Raw genomic sequence first — 19,042 nt, forward strand, 5'->3', positions numbered from 1 at the left:
ACTGTTCAGAGATGTGCCCTTGAAATAATAAAAATACTTAAGGTTGTCAACTCTGACTGAAGCTATTCTGGGAGATTTTTTCCCCCAACATGACATAATTTCATTTTCTTAAAATATCCTATTAAAATTTCCTGGATTGCTTTCAATAGTTGCTGGGAGATTAATGCCAATTCCAGGAGACTCCAGGCTAATCCTGGAGACTTGGCAACCCTAAAAATACTTAGCTGGTTTGCTCTAGCAGAGCTGACATATTAAATCACATGAGTACTTCATGTCACTTCTTATGGGGTAAGAGGAAGTCTAGACCCCTCTTCTGTTAGAAATTGCTGGAGGGTGGAACATAACCCTCCTTCCTTGTAGAAAGGTACAGACTGGTGGAGGAGCCAGGGTGTTCACTCTGACTGCCTTGAGAGGAGGGGCCTTTTACCTTTAAATGCAGGGCTTTCTTCTGCTTTCCCCCAATCCCAGTGTCAGGAGAGTCATTTGGTGTAGTGAGGCAGTCTTGTATAAAGGTATTTGATGGGATCTTGGGATGGAGGATGGGGGGCTGGTCCCTTGATATAAAGCACCTAGTGAGCCTTTGTTATCTATTATCTCTGTTTATATAATTAAATCACTTGACTTCTTTTGTGTTACATCTTGTGTTTCCAGGACTGTGCTTTTCTATGGATGCCCCTGCTGTTGTCCCCAGACCTCTCAGAGACTCTAATCTCTTCTGCATTTCTTTTCCCCTCCAGGATCAGTGATTACTGGAGCCAAGTGCTTAATGTATTTGGTGGATATAGCCTTCTTATGCTATTTGTGAATTAGCCACCAATTGCTAATCATTTCCTCAAATGTATAAACTATTGGGAATTATTTTGTCAAATATTTATGGCAAACATTATTAATTGTAAGTGTTTGGTATGTGACATTTGAGTTGTATTAGCTATGGCTGACTGGATACATAGCTCTCCGGGCAGGTTTATATTCCCTGACTGTATGAGTGTAACATAACTCTTAGAATTTTGGTTTTTTAGCAAAAAATGTGCATGTCCACAAATTGAAAAATTCACCTTTGGAGAATATTCTCACCAATTTTCTATTGCCGGTAGCTTCCTAAACGCTTTCATAATGTGAACCTGCAGCTTAATACCACATTGCATGGACACTTCTCCTTCTCTTTATAATTGGGCAGATCACCTGGTCACACAGTTGCAATTGCATAACATCCCTGAGGCAACTACAGCAAATTGCTCACGTGGAAGTGTAACATTAATAATTCCTCAATGTACTTTCACTTTCTTTAATGTAATTTAGCAGCTTGAAACAAAGGAGCGTTTCAATGTGACCAGTAAACACTCAGTAGATAGTTGGAAGTTCATAAACTACTAAAAATTGCAGAAAGGAGACACAAGGGGGCATCTTCACTAGGAAAAAAGGGTGTTGTCTTCCCTCATGTCAGCTAACCCAAGATAAAATCCTACTGAAGACAAGGCAGTTTGTACTTTTAATGAGGTGGCAGATGCAGATAAATTCTAGGCTTTCTTTAGTCTTTACCTTGACCTCCTAACATGGGAAAACTACAAATTGTTTTGTCTTCACTAGGATTTTATCTTTAACTAACAGTGAGGTAAGAACACAACTTTTTTTCCTAATGTAGACAAGGCCAAAATGAGCAAGGAAACAAACTTATCGAAGAATGCAAAAAAGTATTTCCTTTCATTTGAGTAAAACATGGCAAACCTGACAGGTCCAGTCACCAATTCAGTTCCTTTTACACTGAGAATGTGTTTTAGAATAAGGAATTCAAAGCTTCTTAAACCAGACACTTAATCCTTCTAAAAAATAAGTAATGCAGCTGCTGTATAATAAAATATTTATGAAACACACTACACGAACACTGTGCCTCAAGCACAAAATGTGGCAGATCAAAAAGTTGAAAACTACTTTTTTTATTACACTTATTTATTACAGCTGGCTCTGATGATGAAATTTCAAACTTGTAAAGCACAGTGTAGACACTTGTCATCTGTACTTGCAAATAACCTAATCTGCCCCACCCTTAGTTCAAGAAGGGAGAGCGCACAGATGTACAGTTCAAAGGCAGAACAGTCAATGAGGGGGTGACAGAGCTCAGAGAACGTTTGAAAGCTGAGACGAAACATGATCTGCCTCAAGCTCCTCCCACTGTTGTAAACATCTACAGCCGCCACTGCCCCAGGGAGCGGGTCGGGGGGGAGCAGGGGGCGGGGCACGGGGGGGGCTGCGCGCTGGTGCCGGAAGTTCCGGGTCGGAGGGGACCGGAAGTCGGGACGTGGCCGCCCCGCCCCAGCCGAGCCGAGCCGGAGGCTGAGGGAGGATGGCGGCGGTGGTGGCGGCGCTAAGCTCGGAGCGGCTCGAGGTCTCCATAGACGGGCTGACCCTGAGCCCCGACTCCGAGGAGCGGCCTGGGGACGCCCGGCCGGGGCAGCCGGATCCCCGGGCGGGGAACGCGGCGGGGTGGAGCCGGCCGGGCCCCGGGCTCCCGGAGGAGGCCGGAGGGGACGCGGAAGAGGCAGCGGCGCTGAGTCCGGAGCAGCGCTGGGGGTTCGGCCTGGAGGAGCTGTACGGCCTGGCCCTGCGCTTCTTCAAAGGTGACTGACCCCGCCCCCGGCCTGTCCCGCCCCGAGTGCCCGGGCTGCCCCGCCCCGAGTGCCCGGGCTGCCCCCAAGCCCCGCCGCCTCTCCGGGTTTGCCCCTCCCCCGCCCCGGGAGCGGCGAACGAACTCGCTCCGCGCCCCCTCGTGCTCTGAAGCCCCCGAGCAGGCGCCGGCCGGGTCCTGGTTGGTGCGAGCGGAGCCGCGGCCGCAGCTTGACTCGGAGCCTTTGCTCACAACTTAGCCCAGACCACGGATGATCCCTACTCAGCACCCGGCCCCAGGGCGGTGAAGGTCGCGGCCCTTCTGGTGCGGACCGGAGCCGGGCCGGTGGGGCTCGGAGACAGCGAGGAGCCCAGTGCGCGCTCGTGGGGGGGCGGGCGGCAGCTTACAGGGCCGGGCAGAAAATGACCGGTAATAGCATCTGTGAGTGTTTCTTTGTAAACCCCCTTCCTCCCACCCCAGGTTACCACTATAAATATTATAACACTAGAGAAGGAAAGAGGTTAGGCTATAGTAATTTACTTGATGATTTCAAACAGTTCTAAAATTCAGAGGCTTTTTTTTTTTTTACTGTTTCATGTTTAAAATGAAATCGTAGCAGCAAATTTCTCTGTATATTAGGGGCAGAAGCAGTACTGGGTTAAGACAACAGGCACTACTGGCTCATATTTAGGGCTCCAGCTTCTGGGGGTGATGTATTGGAATTTAAGTTTTAACTTGGTTTCTCACCTGCATGATGCAAAGAGAACCTTGAAAATGTGGACTGAGCATCTCAATCATGACTGCTTGAGTTTGCAGACAGCCAAACAATTGCTCTGAGGGCTATGAACTGGGGTGTTAACTCAAAGGCTCTCTACTCTGGGAGCCCTGTGAACATTGTCCCAGGAAATAAAGTATGGCTATGCTACACAGTTATCATCTTGGGTAAGTACTGGGGGACTCTTTGTCCCTCTGGAGGAGGGAGATGAGATCCCTGTTGCCCTCTTTATTGCTCCCAAGGGCAGAGGTTCTGTCTTGGGGAAGAATGTCATTCTGCACAGGTTCTTTATACCGTGCGCATCACCATAGTATCTGAATGCCTTCCAGTAGTGCATTAAGCAGTGTCACAAACATCTGTCACATGTTTGTTCTTTCATCCTCTCCTTGGGGGGAGGTGTGTGGAGTAGAGCATTTTGTTTTGTGGTTTTTAATAAAATGTTAGTATATGTTAGAGAAGGCAAGGTCAAAGAAGTACTCCTTGCACATAGAACGGACGGTGGTGAAGTTTGTGGAGGTCCTTAATTTCTGTGTGAGTTCACGGTTTCAGGCTAGCCCCTAAGAAAGCTCTGTCTTCTGCACACATAAGCTTTAACTTTATTGTACAAGTTCCATTGTGCTAAAGGAATTAAGTTGTTGAATACAGTCTTCATCCTGGAGCTTTATTTCTGATGCCCATGCATCTCTTCTAGGGGCCTGTGTTCTGGGCATTGCATTGTTTTAGGGCTGGTCTACACTAGGGATTTACATCAGCTTACTAGGCCTCTCAGGGTGTGAAAAATCCAACCCCCAGATTTGTAGCTATGCTGCCCTAACCCCAGGTGTAGGTAGTGCTAGATACCTGCAGCCAGGGGTGAACCCTTCCTGTCAGTGTTGGTAGTGTCTGCTGAACTGAAGCACTGCTGCAGCTGTACTGCTGTAGTGTTGTAAGTGTAGACCTACCCTCAGTCTGACCTGGGGAAGGAGATGTAGTTTTGCAGTGTTTTTCATTTTCTTATTAAAACAATAACAAGTAGAGTCATTTCCTTAATTCTTTAAAATATGAGAGGCAGACCGTTTTTATCTAATGGTAAGTTTGCATGAATTGGGAATCAAGGCTCCTGGGTTCTGTTCCTGAGTCTGTCACTGTCACTCTGTGTTGTATGGGACAAGTCATGTAATCTCTGCCTTGTTTCCACCTGTTAAAATGGGTATAATACTTAACAGGGTTCTTGTGTGGCTTGTTGAGCACTTTTTAAAGTACTTTGAACTTGTGTGGAAGGTACCTCATCTTTGCCTTTCATTCTTGACTATGGTTTTATTACTCTACATTTCCCCAGGCTATTTAAAAGACATACTATAAAATCATACATTGTGAACAAGCTTACGTTTAAATCACTAAGTGGAATGCATCAATTTAAAACTATTTGTCAACTTTTCCACTTGTGCTTCAGTTATTTTTTGAAGAAAGGTAAATCAACATGCTTTAATGGTTATAGCTAAATAGAACTTTTGCGCTATATTTGATGCATCTTTTGCTACCTAGGATGGTACACTATAAATATATACATTTAAGTAATTATGTAGTTCAGTATTTTCATTCTTATTAATTGTACATTTTAGTATGTTAGAAAATGGTGAAAGATGATTTACTAGATAATTAACATTTGGCTCATGATTTGTGTCAAGCTGCATTAGAATGGTAACTGCAATTTAATTCAACACACACAACAGCATTTAAAATGTATTTTATTAAATATAACAAGCCCTTAATACAGTGCATAACCTATTGTGCCATATTTATAAAGCTTCACCTCAAAAATTAGATTTTTTCCCCCCACCTGATTCTTTTTTTGTATAGAAAAGCAGCATTTAAGTCAGTTTTTGATAGAGGCTCCTGGATTCAGCATATTTAGTTTTGTATTTAAGTGTTTTAAGAGATTATAATACATTTATGCTTTAACAGAATTTGTATTACATTTGGATTTCATTTTAAACAGGTTTATTTAGAGAAAAAACACTATAATTTAAATAACAAAAAACTTTGTTTTTTATCCACCCTGTGTGTTACTACTAATGGCCTACTGTCTTAAAAGTGATTTCTCTCAGAAAAAAAAACACTTATTTATGCTGTTAGGTACTGTGTACATTTCTCAGTTTGGACAATGGAAAATTAATTAATCCAGTATCATTTTTGTGTTTAGTTAGTGTCTTGTTTCTTGTGCTGCAGTGTTTGAACTGTTAAAAGTTCCTGTTGGCCTTAGGTTTATAAAAGCTTAATTTTGTGAGGGATAAACTTGGTTCAGTCTAAAATCATGTAGTATTTTCAACCAGCATTCATTGTTTAATCTGTAGTATGGGATTTTGTTTTTCTTTAAAAAACCAAAACAAAAAGTCTAGAGAACCACCTCTGTCTAGACATAGGGATGAACTTCATGACCTGAGGTTCCCCTTCTCCTCCCCCAATCCCTGATGATTTTCATTCTGAGTCCAAATATTCCCTTCCAATCATTACTACTGCTTTTTTTTTCCTTTGTAAAACATTCACCATAATGTAGCAGTCTGAACATTGTCATCTAGCGTATTAGTACTTGGCTACAGAGACTCATGTTCAGGTCAATGATTCAGATATGAAATAGGATGGTGACTATGGAATGTCTGAAATGAATTGGTCTCGGTTCCATTCCCAATGGCTTAGGTATCCACATTGTAAAACACATTTTCACAGTGGCACCATTTATTGGTAGTCTCAGAAAAGAGGCTAACAAGTGAATGCACAAGCTGTTCCTCCAGGTTAGAATTGAGGCATGCTGGAAGGCTAATGTTAGGAAGGCTGTGTTGCTTGTGATCCCTGTACAAAAGCTATATTATGTTGATTTAGAGAAGACTTTGGCTGCTGTTCTAGCAGTTTTCATGAACGCTGAACTCTTAGGGAAAAAATCTTCTATCCCTCTCTGAAGACTTAATGATAAAATGTCGCAGCCCACGATGCTCACTGTTCACCCACCCAACACAAAGCAGGTAAGGGCAACTTTGTGTCATGAATTGCTTCTCTTGATGGCACTGATATGGATATTGGTATGGAGAGGGCATAAGTTGGAATACCAGGGAAGTTGCCACAGGAGGCCAAAGAATAAGCAACCCTAGAGAATAGGAAATTACTTATCCAAGTGTGGCTCCTGAATGTGTGTCTGGTACATGACTAGCTAACTTTGCAGTCTTTGATTCTTCTTTCCATAAAATTTAATTTTGATCAAAAAACTTTAGGGTACATCTGCACTGCAACTGGAAGGTGTAATTCCCAGCTCAGGCTGACGTACTTGTGCTAGCACTGATTATGGTAGTTTGCTAAAAATAGCAATGCGGTCATAGCAGAATGGGTGGTGGCAGTTTGACTAGCCACCTCAGTACATACCTAAGGTCTCAGACAAGATTGTACTCAGGTGGCCGCCCATATTACCATGATCAGACTGCTGGTTTTAGAGCATTCGCTTGATCAGAGCTAGTGTGTTAGGCCAGTTAAAAAGCTGCAACTGATGCAGCTGCGCTGCTGTAGCACTTTAATGAAGATGCTCTAAGCTGATGGGAGAGAGCTTTCCTGTTGGCATAGTTAATCCAACTCCCCGAAAGGTGGTAGCCATGTTGATGATGGGTTAGGTCGGTATAACTAAGTCATTTGGGGGAGTGGATTTTTCAGATCCCTAAGCAATGAAGTTATACCAATATAGGTCTGTAATGTAGACTAGACGTTACTGTCTGAGCTGGGAACTATAGTTCCCTGCTGTAATGCAGGTGTACCAATTAGGTAACATCTTATCACCATGATTGCCAAGATTTTTCATTGTTGTCTGTGTATATAGATCAAAAAACTCTACCTTTATTTGTGATGTGATAGTATGTAATTAAATTAAGAGTGGTAAGGATTAAAATATTAAAGGCAATTTTGTTTACTCTTTACCAAAGAGAGACATTAGAGATGGACTAGATATAATTAATCCTTTTTCCATCTCCCCTGTTACTGGCAAAATTGTTCCCTGCTATACTACTGTATATTCTACTGCTTTGTCCAATCTACTTCAAAATTACTCCAGTGTTAGGGCTTCCATCACTTTTGTTAGGAGAATATTCCATATTCTTAGGCCAGGTCTCCACTCAAAACTTTTGTCAGTATAGCAATGTCAGTTAGGAGTGTGAGAATTTTGAGACACCGCTATTCCGTTACACTAGCATGAAAATGCTTCTGCTGGTGTAGCTTATTTCACTCGCTGAACTCCTGTAAGCCATTGGTTCCCAAAGTGGGATCCCTGGATCTCTGCTTATCCATTGTTGTTATGTGGGGGTCTGTACTTTGAACCAGGGCCAGAACATTTTGGCATTCTGGCACTTTTGCTATATGGAGGATGCCATTTTATTCTCAAAATGGCATCCTGCGCCTAGCATGACTTTTCATGGACCGGGCATGAGTGGTGGGAGCATTCCAGTAGTACCGCCCTTGCCCATTCAGGATATTACACCCCCTCACCCTCCTTTGAGGGCTTAGAATTACTTTCTGCCACAGATGTCAAGACTCAACACTTCTACAAGATAAGAAAGTAATAACCCATTTAGGGGAAACAGAAATACAGATCAAGTGAAGTAGGGTTTCAGGACTCTATGGTGGATATGGGAACTGAGCCCAGGGAATCCTGAGACTAGTAAACTCAACTGTGTGTGCGCTTGTGCATGTGTGTCATAATAAACCTAGCTGATATACAGAAGTTTTATGTTGTTTTAGGAAATGAAAGGGATCCAGGATATTTAGGTGCCAAAGGGGACCTTGGTGGAAAAAAGTTTGGGAACCACTGATATAAACTATATCAGCAAAAGACAAAAGTTCTTCTTTGCCAGTGTAAGCTATACACATGCTAGGAGGTTTGCCAGTGTAACTGTACCAGCAAACCTTTCTAATGTAGACTTGGCCTTATGGGATGGAAATCTCTCTGCCTGAAATGTCCATCTTTTCCCCCCAACCTTCAGTATACACCAGTCTGCGAGGAAGAGATTTCATATCTTTCTGGAAATGATCAGCTGTGCAGCACCATCTATGCATAAAGAAACAATACTCATTTTACTATCAGGAAGCTACAGTGATATCCTAAGGCCTGGTCTGCACTTAAAAATTTGATCACCTAGCTACATTGCTTGGGTATGAGAAATCCCTTCCGCCACTGTAGGAAGCACCTTCACCATGGGTGCTGCAGCAGCACAGTTGCAGCAACCGTGATGTAGACGTGACCCAAATCTGTTTCTTAATGTCATCTGACCACAGCTGTCTATTCCCCCTCGAATCATGCTAAAGAAGTTCTATCTCTATCTTCAGACACACACAAAGGCTTCAGGACAAGAAACATGACCTGATCTCTTCTGTTGCTTGGCATATAGCAATTGGTTACTAGAAATGGCTGAATTGTCCCGCCAATGAGTTTTGTGGGTACATTCTTGTTCTCTGGAATTTGAAAAGTGTTATCTGCTCTAGAGATCTACAGATGTACCATATATACTTGATCATAAGCCGGTTCGTTTATAAGCCGACCCCCCCCCCCCCCCAAGATGGATAAGTAAAAATGAATTTTTTTTATGACCCATTCATAAGCCGACCCTGTAATTCAGGGGTCAGCAGACTTTGGCTCCTGGGTCATCAGGATAAGCTGCTGGTTTGTTTACCTCGAACGTCCGCAGGCAGGGAGGTAAACCTAAGTAAACAAAGTGTCCCGGCACACTAGCTGCTTACCCTGATGGGCCGGGACAGCAACTGGTGGGAAATTTTTTTTTGGGGGGGGGGAGAGAAGCTGGGGGTCAGGGGAGTAACCCCTGTGACCACCCCCCACATGACCCCACCCCTAGCCTGGGACTCCACACTCTCCCCATCCCATCCCTTCCCACCTTAGCTGGGGCGGGCCGGGGGAGAATATCTCTGGTCTGACGGCAGCCTGCTCCAGCAGGCAGGGCCGGGCAGCACGGCGGCAGCCTGCTCCAGCAGGCAGGGCCGGGCAGCACGGCGGCAGCCTGCCAGCCCCAGAGCTGCAGCTGCTTCGGAGACTGGGGGGAGAGCAGTGTGGCCAGAAGCGGAGAGACTCTGGCCCCGCCTCTTCCCTTCTGGGTCTGTTGGCTGTGCTGCCTCTCCTTGCCCCCTATCTTGGGGGGAGGGTCTGTGTCCCCCCCCCTCTGTTCCCGTTCATAAGCCGACCCCCTTCTCTGATGCTTCCCTTTTTTACTAAAAAAATTTGGCTTATGAACGAGTATATATGGTAATTGGAATGGTGCTCGGCCTTGATGATAACCTCTGAGCGAAGGACTTGCTTGAGTAACTTTCCGTAACTGAGATTTTTATTTCTGCTTTTTTTGCCTCCTGAACATATTCTGGAAGGGTGAGTGCTAATAACTATACATAGATTAGACAGTAATTAGGTTTTAAGTCATTCTTGTAATATTTTGGTTTGTCACTTCCAAAAAACACCAAATGAAAAACATATTTTTGAGGCGGTTCTAACAACTCAGAATTAACTGTGTCCCATGGGACTCCTTCCCTTAGAATGGATGCAGTAATTGAATAGAAGCCTGAGAGGGAGTGTTATGAGTATACTGTGCAATGTTTCTTGGTGAAGAATTTTCAATATTTAATGTTATAAAATGAAAAGCAATGGTCAGTCACGATATTTAGCTATATATAAACAATACACTAATACTCCTTTCTTAAGCATATTTCATTGCATTCTTTCTTGAGTCTTAATTTGCCAGCATATATTCCATTTTAGATCTACTACTTGACAATAAGGAAACAGTAAATTAAATTTTCTGTGATTATAAGGGAGACCGTTGTTTCTGTGTGTGTGTTGCATCTTCAACTGCTTTCCATTTCTAGCTCATTTGAATGGTTGAAGCTCTCTTGGTTATGTCATACTTACAGACTAATATTAAACAGTGTTATGTGTATTGTTAATAGGCCTGGCTTTAACTTTAGCCTAGAGACTAACCTGTTTGAAGAGTTGTCTCAATGGACAACTCATTGAGTGTTCAGTGGATCTCTGGGGTGTTATCACTTAATCAAGATGCTAACACAATAAAGAAAAGCTGTATGGAGGGTTGGATGGCTGGGGGATTGGTAACGGCCAGTTACACAGAGCTTTTACTACTTAAACATCAGTTAAGTCAAGTCTAAGTTGTTAGTGACTGAAAGTCACTAGGTCTGGCGTTTGAGTGGTCTGAGTAGTTGTTGGTCCCCTGTCGAGTTCAGGGGTAGACAAAGATGACCATATCCTTCTGCCATCCTTGGAGTGGTTCTCCTAGGTCAGGGGTCTCAAACACGCGGCCCCCGATCCCCTTGCAGTCCCCCCCCACCCCTGCCCTCCCTTGGTGTTTACCTAGAGCAGCCCGGGACAGGGCATGCTGCCTGCCTGCCCTCTCCTGCGCCGCTCCGGGAAGAGGCTGGAACATGAGGAAGGGGGGGCGGCGGAGGGCTGTGTTGCTGTTGCTTCAGGCACCACCCCCAGCAGCTCCCATTGGTCGCGGTTCCCCGTTCCCGGCCAATGGGAGCTGCTGGGGGCGGTGCCTGAAGCAACAGCAACACACAGCCCCTCCGCCGTGCCCCCCCCATGTTCCAGCCTCTTCCCGGAGCAGCAAGGGGGCAGGGCAGGCAGGCAGGGAGCCTGCCCTGCCCCCGGTACGTGCCAGGCTAGATCCTGCCCCCCGACCCCCTCCTGCAGCCAAACCTCCTGGCCTGAGCCCCCTGCTGCACCCCGACCCCCTGCCGTACCCTGACCCCTGCCCTGAACCCCTCCCGCACCCCGCACTCCTCTTGCACCCCAACCCACTGCCCTGATCCCACTGCTGCACCCTGCACCCCTCTTGCACCCCAGGCCCCTGCTGCACCCTGCACCCCTGCTGTACCCCTCACCCCTCCTGCACCCCACACCCCAACTCCCTGCCCTGAGCCCCCGCCACACCCCTCCTGCACCCCCTGGGGGCAGGGAGGGGACAGAGTTGGGGTAGGGATTTTGGGAAAGGGGCTGGAATGGGGGCAGGGAAGGGGTGGGCAGGGGCAGGGCCTCATGGAAGGGGTGGAGTGGGGCGGGGCCGAGGGTGGGGGGGGAGGTGTCAGTAATGCGGCCCTCGGGTCAATGTACTAGTCCTCATGGGGCCCTCATGGTCATTTGAGTTTGAGACCCCTGTCCTAGGTCATAGTTGAGGTATATCAATGGAAATGGATGGGGAAGCTTGTAGTGTTGCTGACTTTGGTATGTACCTCCTCTGGTTAAATAGGGGAACACATTGTCCAATGTTAGTGCTTGTGAATGGTTCCAGACCAAATATATATTAAATTGAAACAAAAGTTTCATTTTACCACGTAGAGATGTCCAGTAATTATTTTCAGGGCTGTCAAAGGTTTGTGACTCGTGGATGCTTGACGAGCCTGGCACTGAAGAGCCTATTTGGCAAGACTCAGAGGACTGTAGCTCTTTCCATGCGCATCCACACTATGCTCCTTGCATCGGCAGAGTGCATCGACACAAAGAGAAGTGCACTGTGGGTAGCTATCCCACTGACTGCAGGGTGCTTTGGGAAGGGTTTGCAATGCCTCATGGGGCAGGTACAGCATCACATGTTGCAGGTTTCTCAATCCCATTGTTCCATGGGCATCCTACTAGATTGCCAGCTGCTTTTCAACTGAAGTGTATGTGGGGGGAGGGAGTGTGTGACAGGGAGCGTGTGTGTGTTGTGGGAGTGTATATGTGAGAGAGACAGTTTGTGTGTGTGGAGGGAAAGTCAGCATGCTGTCTCTACGTTCAGACAGCAGCCTGAACTAACAATCTTGGGGGAGGGGGAACACCCTCCCACATCACCCCCCCACACTCTGCACAGCAGAGTAGTCTCTCCTCCCCACACCCCACAGCAGCCTGCTCTGCCTGCCGATTCCACATTAAGGGTTCTGTCATTCCCTCCGAGCTCTCCCACAGCCTTCTCAGGAGCTCTGTGAGCTCTCCAGGCTGAGGAATGTCAACGCTTTCTGGAGCTTTGAAAGGGTAGGGGTGCATGCCTGCAGGGTAGCCGAGTTCAAAACCGTGAGCAGAGCAGTCACAGTGGGCATTGTGGGATACTGGGGGAGGCCAGTTATGTCTACTAATGTAACGAATGGCAGCATCTACACTGGCACTTAGTTGACAATACTTTTGCGCAAGAAATGCTATGTCTCTTGTCAAAGTGGTTTTATTTTGTCACCAAAACTGAAGAGTTTTGTCACCAAAAGTGGGATTGCAGTGTGTACGCCTCCACTGTTTTACCTTTTGCCAACAAAACTGCAGTGTATACAAGGCTTAAGTATGATGGGTGGTTAGAGCTTGGAGCACACAAATGATTAAAACAGGGGTCGGCAACGTTCGGCACGCGGCTCGCCAGGGTAAGCACCCTATCGGGCCGGGCCAGTTTATTTACCTGCTGACGCGGCAGGTTCGGCCGATCGCGGACCCCACTGGCCGCGGTTCGCCATCCCAGGCCAATGGGGGCGGCGGGAAGCCGCGGCCAGCACATCGCTCGCCCGCGTCACTTCGTCCCAGGCCAATGGGGGTGGCGAGAAGTGGCGCGGGCGAGCGATGTACTGGCCGCGGCTTCCCGCCGCCCCCATTGGCCCGGGACGGCGAACCGCGGCCAGTGGGGGCCGCGATCGGCCGAACCTGCCGCGTCAGCAGGTAAATAAACTGGCCCGGCCCGATAGGGTGCTTACCCTGGCGAGCCGCGTGCCGAACGTTGCCGACCCCTGGATTAAAACAAGAAACCGCTAGCATGTAATCTAGAAGCTCAGATTCTCTTGACTGACTCAGAAGAATACCGTTTGCTAGGTACTTGCATTTATATTATGAACAAGCCACTGAATATTCTCCTTCCACCCCCCTCCCCCCAATCCTCTTAATCTCTCAGTGGAAAGTTGTCTGATCTTTTTTTTTTTTTTTTTTTTTTTTTTTTTTTTTCTTTTTTCATTTAGCTTTTTATTTCTTTCTCCCTTGGGGAACTTTCTTTGTTAATACAGATTTCAGCTTCACTTCATATTTGGAGCTTGGTCATCAGAGGGCTTATCTACATTGGGAAAATGTTGCTCTGTAATTCTCAACTCCTTGTAGAAATAGGCTTTACCAACCCTGCTCTGAGCTGGGCTCAGATACTAATTCTAAGGGCAGGGTTAGACAACATATGGTAAAAACACCCACAATCTGTCTATGCTACAGCATCCAACAATGAAGAGTTACAGGTACACAGTTCCCCATTGTTAGATTTGCCCGTGTTATTTAGTGGTCTGAAAGTGTACTTTGCATATAAACCTAGACATAATGTTAGCTTAGCGCCCTTGTCCCTACCATGACCAATTACAATTAAAATCATATAGCTGGACATAACATTTAACTTCCGTTTTTCCTACAGTGTTGCCTATCACAGTGGTATATCAGCCATGGTTCTTGTTTGTTTTATTTAAGAAAAAAAAAATTCAGGGTAACTGAACTGATTGGCACCATGTCCCTGTGGCTGGTTGGCGGTGGGGGCAGAGGGCTCCAAGCACTGCCCTCCGCAGCTCTCATTGGCCGGGAACGGGGAACTGCGGTCAATGGGAGCTTTGGGGGTGGTACCCACAGGGGAGGGCTGCATGCGGCAGAGCTGCCTGCCCCACCCCACCCTCCAGGAGCTGCTTCCGGACATGTTGGCCACTTCTGGGAGCAGTGCAGGGCCAGGGCAGGCAGGGAGCCTGCCTTAGCCCTGCTGTGCGCCGCTGCCACCCCGGAGCTGCTAGAGGCAAGCGGGGCCATGCTGGAGCCTTCCCCCCGAACCTCTTCTGCACCCCAAACCCCAACTTCCTGCCCTGAGCCCCTAACCCCCTGCAACACCCCTCCTCAACCCCAAGCCCCTGCCCTGAGCCCCCTCCCGCACTCCGCAGCCCCTCCTGCACTCCAGCCCCCTGCCACTCCTCCTGCACCCCAACCCCTTGCCCTGAGCTCCTTCCTGCACACCACACCCCGCACTCTCACTCATCCCAACCCCCTGACCCAGCCCTACATTCATGGCCCTGCATACAATTTCCCTATCCAGATGTGGCCCTCAGGCCAAAAAGTTTGCCCACCCATGACTTACAGCCACCACAGTAATTACTGTGGTGGCTGATGTCCACACTACCCTCCTTCTGTCAGTGGCGGGTGTCTTCACCAGGAGTACTTCCACTGACTAAAGAGGGCCAGTGTGGGAGGCTGAGAGCCAGGGCCTCATGCAGCTCCCCGCTAGGAGCCCCGCTTCCCCCCAGCCGGGAGATGGGTGAATCCATCTGGAGTCCAGTTGGCTGCCATGCTCCTGGTGGGGAACTTACAGCCCGGAGCTTTGGGCAGCTGGGCTCCAAGCCGGAAGCTGTGGTTTCTTGTCAATTTCACAGCTCCAACCAGTAAGTACTTTGGCTGCAATTCATGACTGTACAAGCAGTACCAGCAAGCACAGGTTTTGAGTGCAGTAGGCCTTTCACTTGAATTCTGTATTGTGGTTATCTACAGTAATGGCTGCCTTATACTAATCTTTCTAAAAAGAGAAAAATGTCATTCATTCTATCTTGTGTAAGAGGAAACAAGTCTTTTCAGCAAGCAGTATAATTCAAAAAATGGGTGTTCCTTTGTTTTGTTTTGACAGCTAGTGAAACATGCTGGGATAGTCCTAGTTGACTCTCTTTGTTTATTTATTGTGTGTGTGTGTGTGTTTATATATAAAAATCTTCCATGCAGCATTTTTCTTGCTAATATGTAGAGCCATGCGTGGATACAAAATTTGTATCTGCAACCATCCACAAACATGATTCGCTAATATAAAGCGGGTATCTGCAGATTTGCATGGCTCTACTAATAAGCATTCAGTGTGATTGGACTAAGACAGCATCAAGATGTGCTATACGGAATTGATACAGAATCTGAAGACTTTTGAAATTAATTTTAATGTACTGTAAATATAAGTTTTAATGCTGTTTCTCCTCTAGCACTGAAATCCAGTCAATTTAAGCCTTGATAATTGTCACCTCTAGCCTCTTAATTGTGGAGTAGTATCACAATTTGCCAAGGCAGTTGGAGTAATTTAATTGCCTTAAGCAAGATTTTCCCCTTAAATTGTGGATTGTTTACTTTCTGCAGTCTTCCTTGCTGTAGCTCTTGGCATAAAGCAAGACACACAGAACAGTGTTAAAACTCTGTGGAATGTAAAATTAAAATCTTAGTTCTTTATACAGAAACCCGTCCCCATGTCATTACAGGGGACTTGGGAAGCATACTTGTGAAAAATTCACATTAAGAAGCCTCTTTAAATATTTGAAAACTATAGATCCATATGATACAATGTTGGTCTATGTAACTTATATATTTAGACAGTAATTACCATATTTTTGCTAAAGATGCAATCTAGGATACATTATTTAAAACACTTTATAATTATGTTGCAGTAATTACAGCTGTGTTTTTCTATTTTGGACAGATTCGCTTAATTTTGACCAAATAATAGGACTTGTATTTAACAAGTCAAGGGGCAGATAATTTCTTCTGGGGCAAAAAATTGAGAACACTTAAGGGATAGGTTTCCCTATCCATTCTGTGAGGCTTTTTCATATTGGTGTAAGTTTATCTCTTAATAAATAAATCGTAATACCAAATTCTTCTCTTTGCTTTGGCAGAGAAAGATGGCAAAGCCTTTCATCCAACATACGAAGAAAAACTTAAACTTGTGGCACTACACAAGCAGGTTCTGTTGGGACCCTACAATCCGGACACTTGCCCTGAAGTTGGATTCTTTGATGTGCTGGGAAATGATAGGAGGTAGTTTGTCTTTCATTGGCCTATGCCTCAAACAGACAGTGAGCGAAATGCAGTTAACATAATCTTGGTTCAACAGTAGCAAAACAAATATATTGTACTGTCTGGAAATGCAAATAAGTTGGTGGAAGGGGGAGTTCTTCAGATACATGCATCTGACATCCGAGTTACTAGACAAATATAAGAATAGAATTGTTTAGACTTGAAACCCAGGAATACTCAGCATCCTCTAATTCTTCACGAATCTAATGAGATTTTGGGGCATTAACTAATCAATAGTGACATGTTACAACAGAAGTGGCTTAGATAAATTGTATAGATCTAGCCAGTTGAAGATAATCAGTCATAACATAGAACAGAAGCAAGAGGGGGATAATGCATCAAATGCCTGTTTCCAGTTTATCTGAATTTTGGAATTTTCAAAGTATAATGTGAAGTTACAGTTAGGTTTAATGGGGTATGTTAGAGACTTGCTTGCAATATTTTACACCATTAAAAAAAGGGATAGGCAGAAAAAAACCCTTGTAGGATAGGGAGAAAAAACAGCTATGAAGTCTTCCGATTGAAATATCATCAATTGTAAGAAGAAAAACTGTTTTCTCCAGTTAGTATGAGAGACACACTTGGTCCCAAGTCTCTTGTGCACCATAGCTTAAAATGTGACTGTAATTTCAACCTGAGTTCCTTTTGTGTTTATTGGGTTGGGAATTGACCACTAACTTGAGAAGATGGTTGTATGTTCTTCTAACATTATATGCTCTTAGGCGTATTATTTTTTGTTTCTCCCAGGAAAGAATGGGCAGCCCTTGGAAACATGTCAAAACAGGAAGCCATGGCAGAATTTGTACAGCTCCTTAATAGGTGTTGTCATCTCTTTTCAACATATGTCACCTCCCATAAAATAGAGAAAGAAGAACAAGAAAAGAAAAGGTGAGGTGGTTTTTTTTTTTTTTTTGGTGGGGGTAGTTTATGTGGAAGGGAGCTGTCTTCCTCCGTGTGCAGGCAAAGCTACAGTTCGCTTCAGTTACAGGCCCTTAGCTTTGACAGTGCTCGGCTCCCAAATTGCCTTGTACCATTCACACTCCTTAAGCCTTTTTACCATTTCAGTGATAAGTGAGTATTTGAAGGAAGAAGGTAAGAAAACTAAACCTCTCTAGAGTGCCTTAGAAGTGCCTGGCTATTATTTCTACTGACATTTGTAATATCTTTGTGAGGAACTGAGTTTGTCTAAAAATAACTTTCCAACTATCTGACACACTGAACAACTAGAATATAAAACAATGAGCAAATGCCTAAAATCTCCTATCCAACCAGTCTCCAACAGGCGGTGGGCATGGGCAGCAGCTGAAACCCCTCTTTGGGGAGGCTAGCCACCTGGGCCTCCACCCCACCTTGCTCCTTCTACACCCCCCCCATGGCCAGAGGAGCCCAGGCTGGCCGGAGCCCCACCCTGGACTGATGGCCTAGGCATCTCCCTCCACCCCTCCCCGGCCGCCAGCTTCCAAGGAGTGGGGGGGGGGGGGGGGTGAGGAGGTTACGCAGCGTGTGGTTTTGCAAGGGATGGGGGTGGAGGTGAGGAGGGATGCGGCAGGTGGGGTGTCTCGGCAGGGACCTCCAGAGAGGGGGGTAGTGGAAGGGAGGAGGAGAGGAGGGACAGACTCTCACCGGGCAGTGGGGTCTCGGGGGGGAAAGGGCGGAGTAGGGAGCGGAAGACGCAGAGCGCAGCAGGGCCCCCCGACCTGTTGGGCAGCAGTTTTATACAGCAGCTCCTGTGTTGTTAAATAGAATCTGTAGTAGCTTCTAAGTCGTTAACAAACATAGGAGAGGGAGGAGTGGTTGTGGCTGAGCTCAAGTTTCCCGCCATTTAGCTTCAAGTTCTACCATAGTTTGCTGACAAAAGTAACTTAGTAGGTTAGAGTGATCATCAAATTATGATTCTAAATTTTACATGTGGCAAATTTGGTGACAGCTGAGTAAAGCTCAGACAATAGAGTCTTTCTTCTCCATATCTTCAGAAAGATGTTACGCCTGTCAAGTTAGAGGGGATGGGGCAATGTGTGGAATACTGAATGCCTTATCATACAAATGAAAAGGAACCCTAAGCTATGTACCCTCTACAGTGAGAGTCATGTAGACATAACCTTTGACTTTGCCGCAGATGACAAAATGGTAAAAGTAACTAAATTTAGGATTGTGGAGATGCTGAAGTGTCATTGAATGGATGTCACAGGAGGGAAGAGGAGGAACAAAGGCGTCGTGAAGAGGAAGAGCGAGAGCGTTTACAAAAGGAAGAAGAGAGACGTAGACGAGAGGAGGAAGAGAGACTGAGACGGGAAGAAGAAGAGAGGCGGCGAATAGAGGAGGAAAGGCTCCGGATGGAACAGCAGAAGTGAGTTGTTGGAATACACAAAATTTAAGAAAATTGCTACCCATGCTGTTGGAACGCTTGCCTTTCATTCTGTGCTCGCTTTGGAATAGTTATACCATAAACAAATGCCAAAAGTCTTGGTCAGGAGCAGTCTGTGTGTGGATCAAATATGGCATATGGAGTTCTACAATGAGAACTGCAGCTACGCATCTTACAGAGGTGCAGATTTGCAAACATGGCAGATCCCAGCATGCAGTGCTGCATTTTCAGCAAAATCACTGTGTAGTTTGCCTTAAAAACAAGATTTGGACTATTAAGCATTTAACCCCATGGTAGATGCTTTGCCCTCTTAATTTGACATGGTTGGATCAGTGACTCTACAGAGAGAATGAAGGCAAAAAAGCAGCTGTGGAAAAGGGTGATTCATTCTGGGCTCTGTAGTTTCATGGGCTGCACCTTATGCAA

At 45.8% G+C, this 19,042-nt stretch overlaps 1 protein-coding gene across 2 annotated transcripts in view; it reads left to right on the top strand.

The window, feature by feature from the left end:
- Nucleotides 1-2,264: 2,264 nt before the first annotated feature.
- ACBD3 (acyl-CoA binding domain containing 3) overlaps nt 2,265-19,042 on the top strand; it is a 32,448-nt gene continuing 15,670 nt past the window's right edge. The window contains exons 1-4 of one of the 2 annotated variants that reach the window (XM_005289571.5): nt 2,265-2,615; nt 16,071-16,212; nt 16,999-17,139; nt 18,440-18,598. In XM_005289571.5, coding sequence (XP_005289628.1) covers nt 2,342-2,615; nt 16,071-16,212; nt 16,999-17,139; nt 18,440-18,598 — 716 coding nt within the window. In that variant the 5' untranslated portion in view covers nt 2,265-2,341. Of the gene's footprint in view, nt 2,616-3,009; nt 3,032-16,070; nt 16,213-16,998; nt 17,140-18,439; nt 18,599-19,042 lie in introns of those variants that run through there. The other variant, XM_065589371.1, reaches the window with a different exon arrangement.

The sequence above is a fragment of the Chrysemys picta genome, chromosome 3 (genome assembly GCF_011386835.1).
Source record: "Chrysemys picta bellii isolate R12L10 chromosome 3, ASM1138683v2, whole genome shotgun sequence".
NCBI lineage: Eukaryota > Metazoa > Chordata > Testudines > Emydidae > Chrysemys > Chrysemys picta.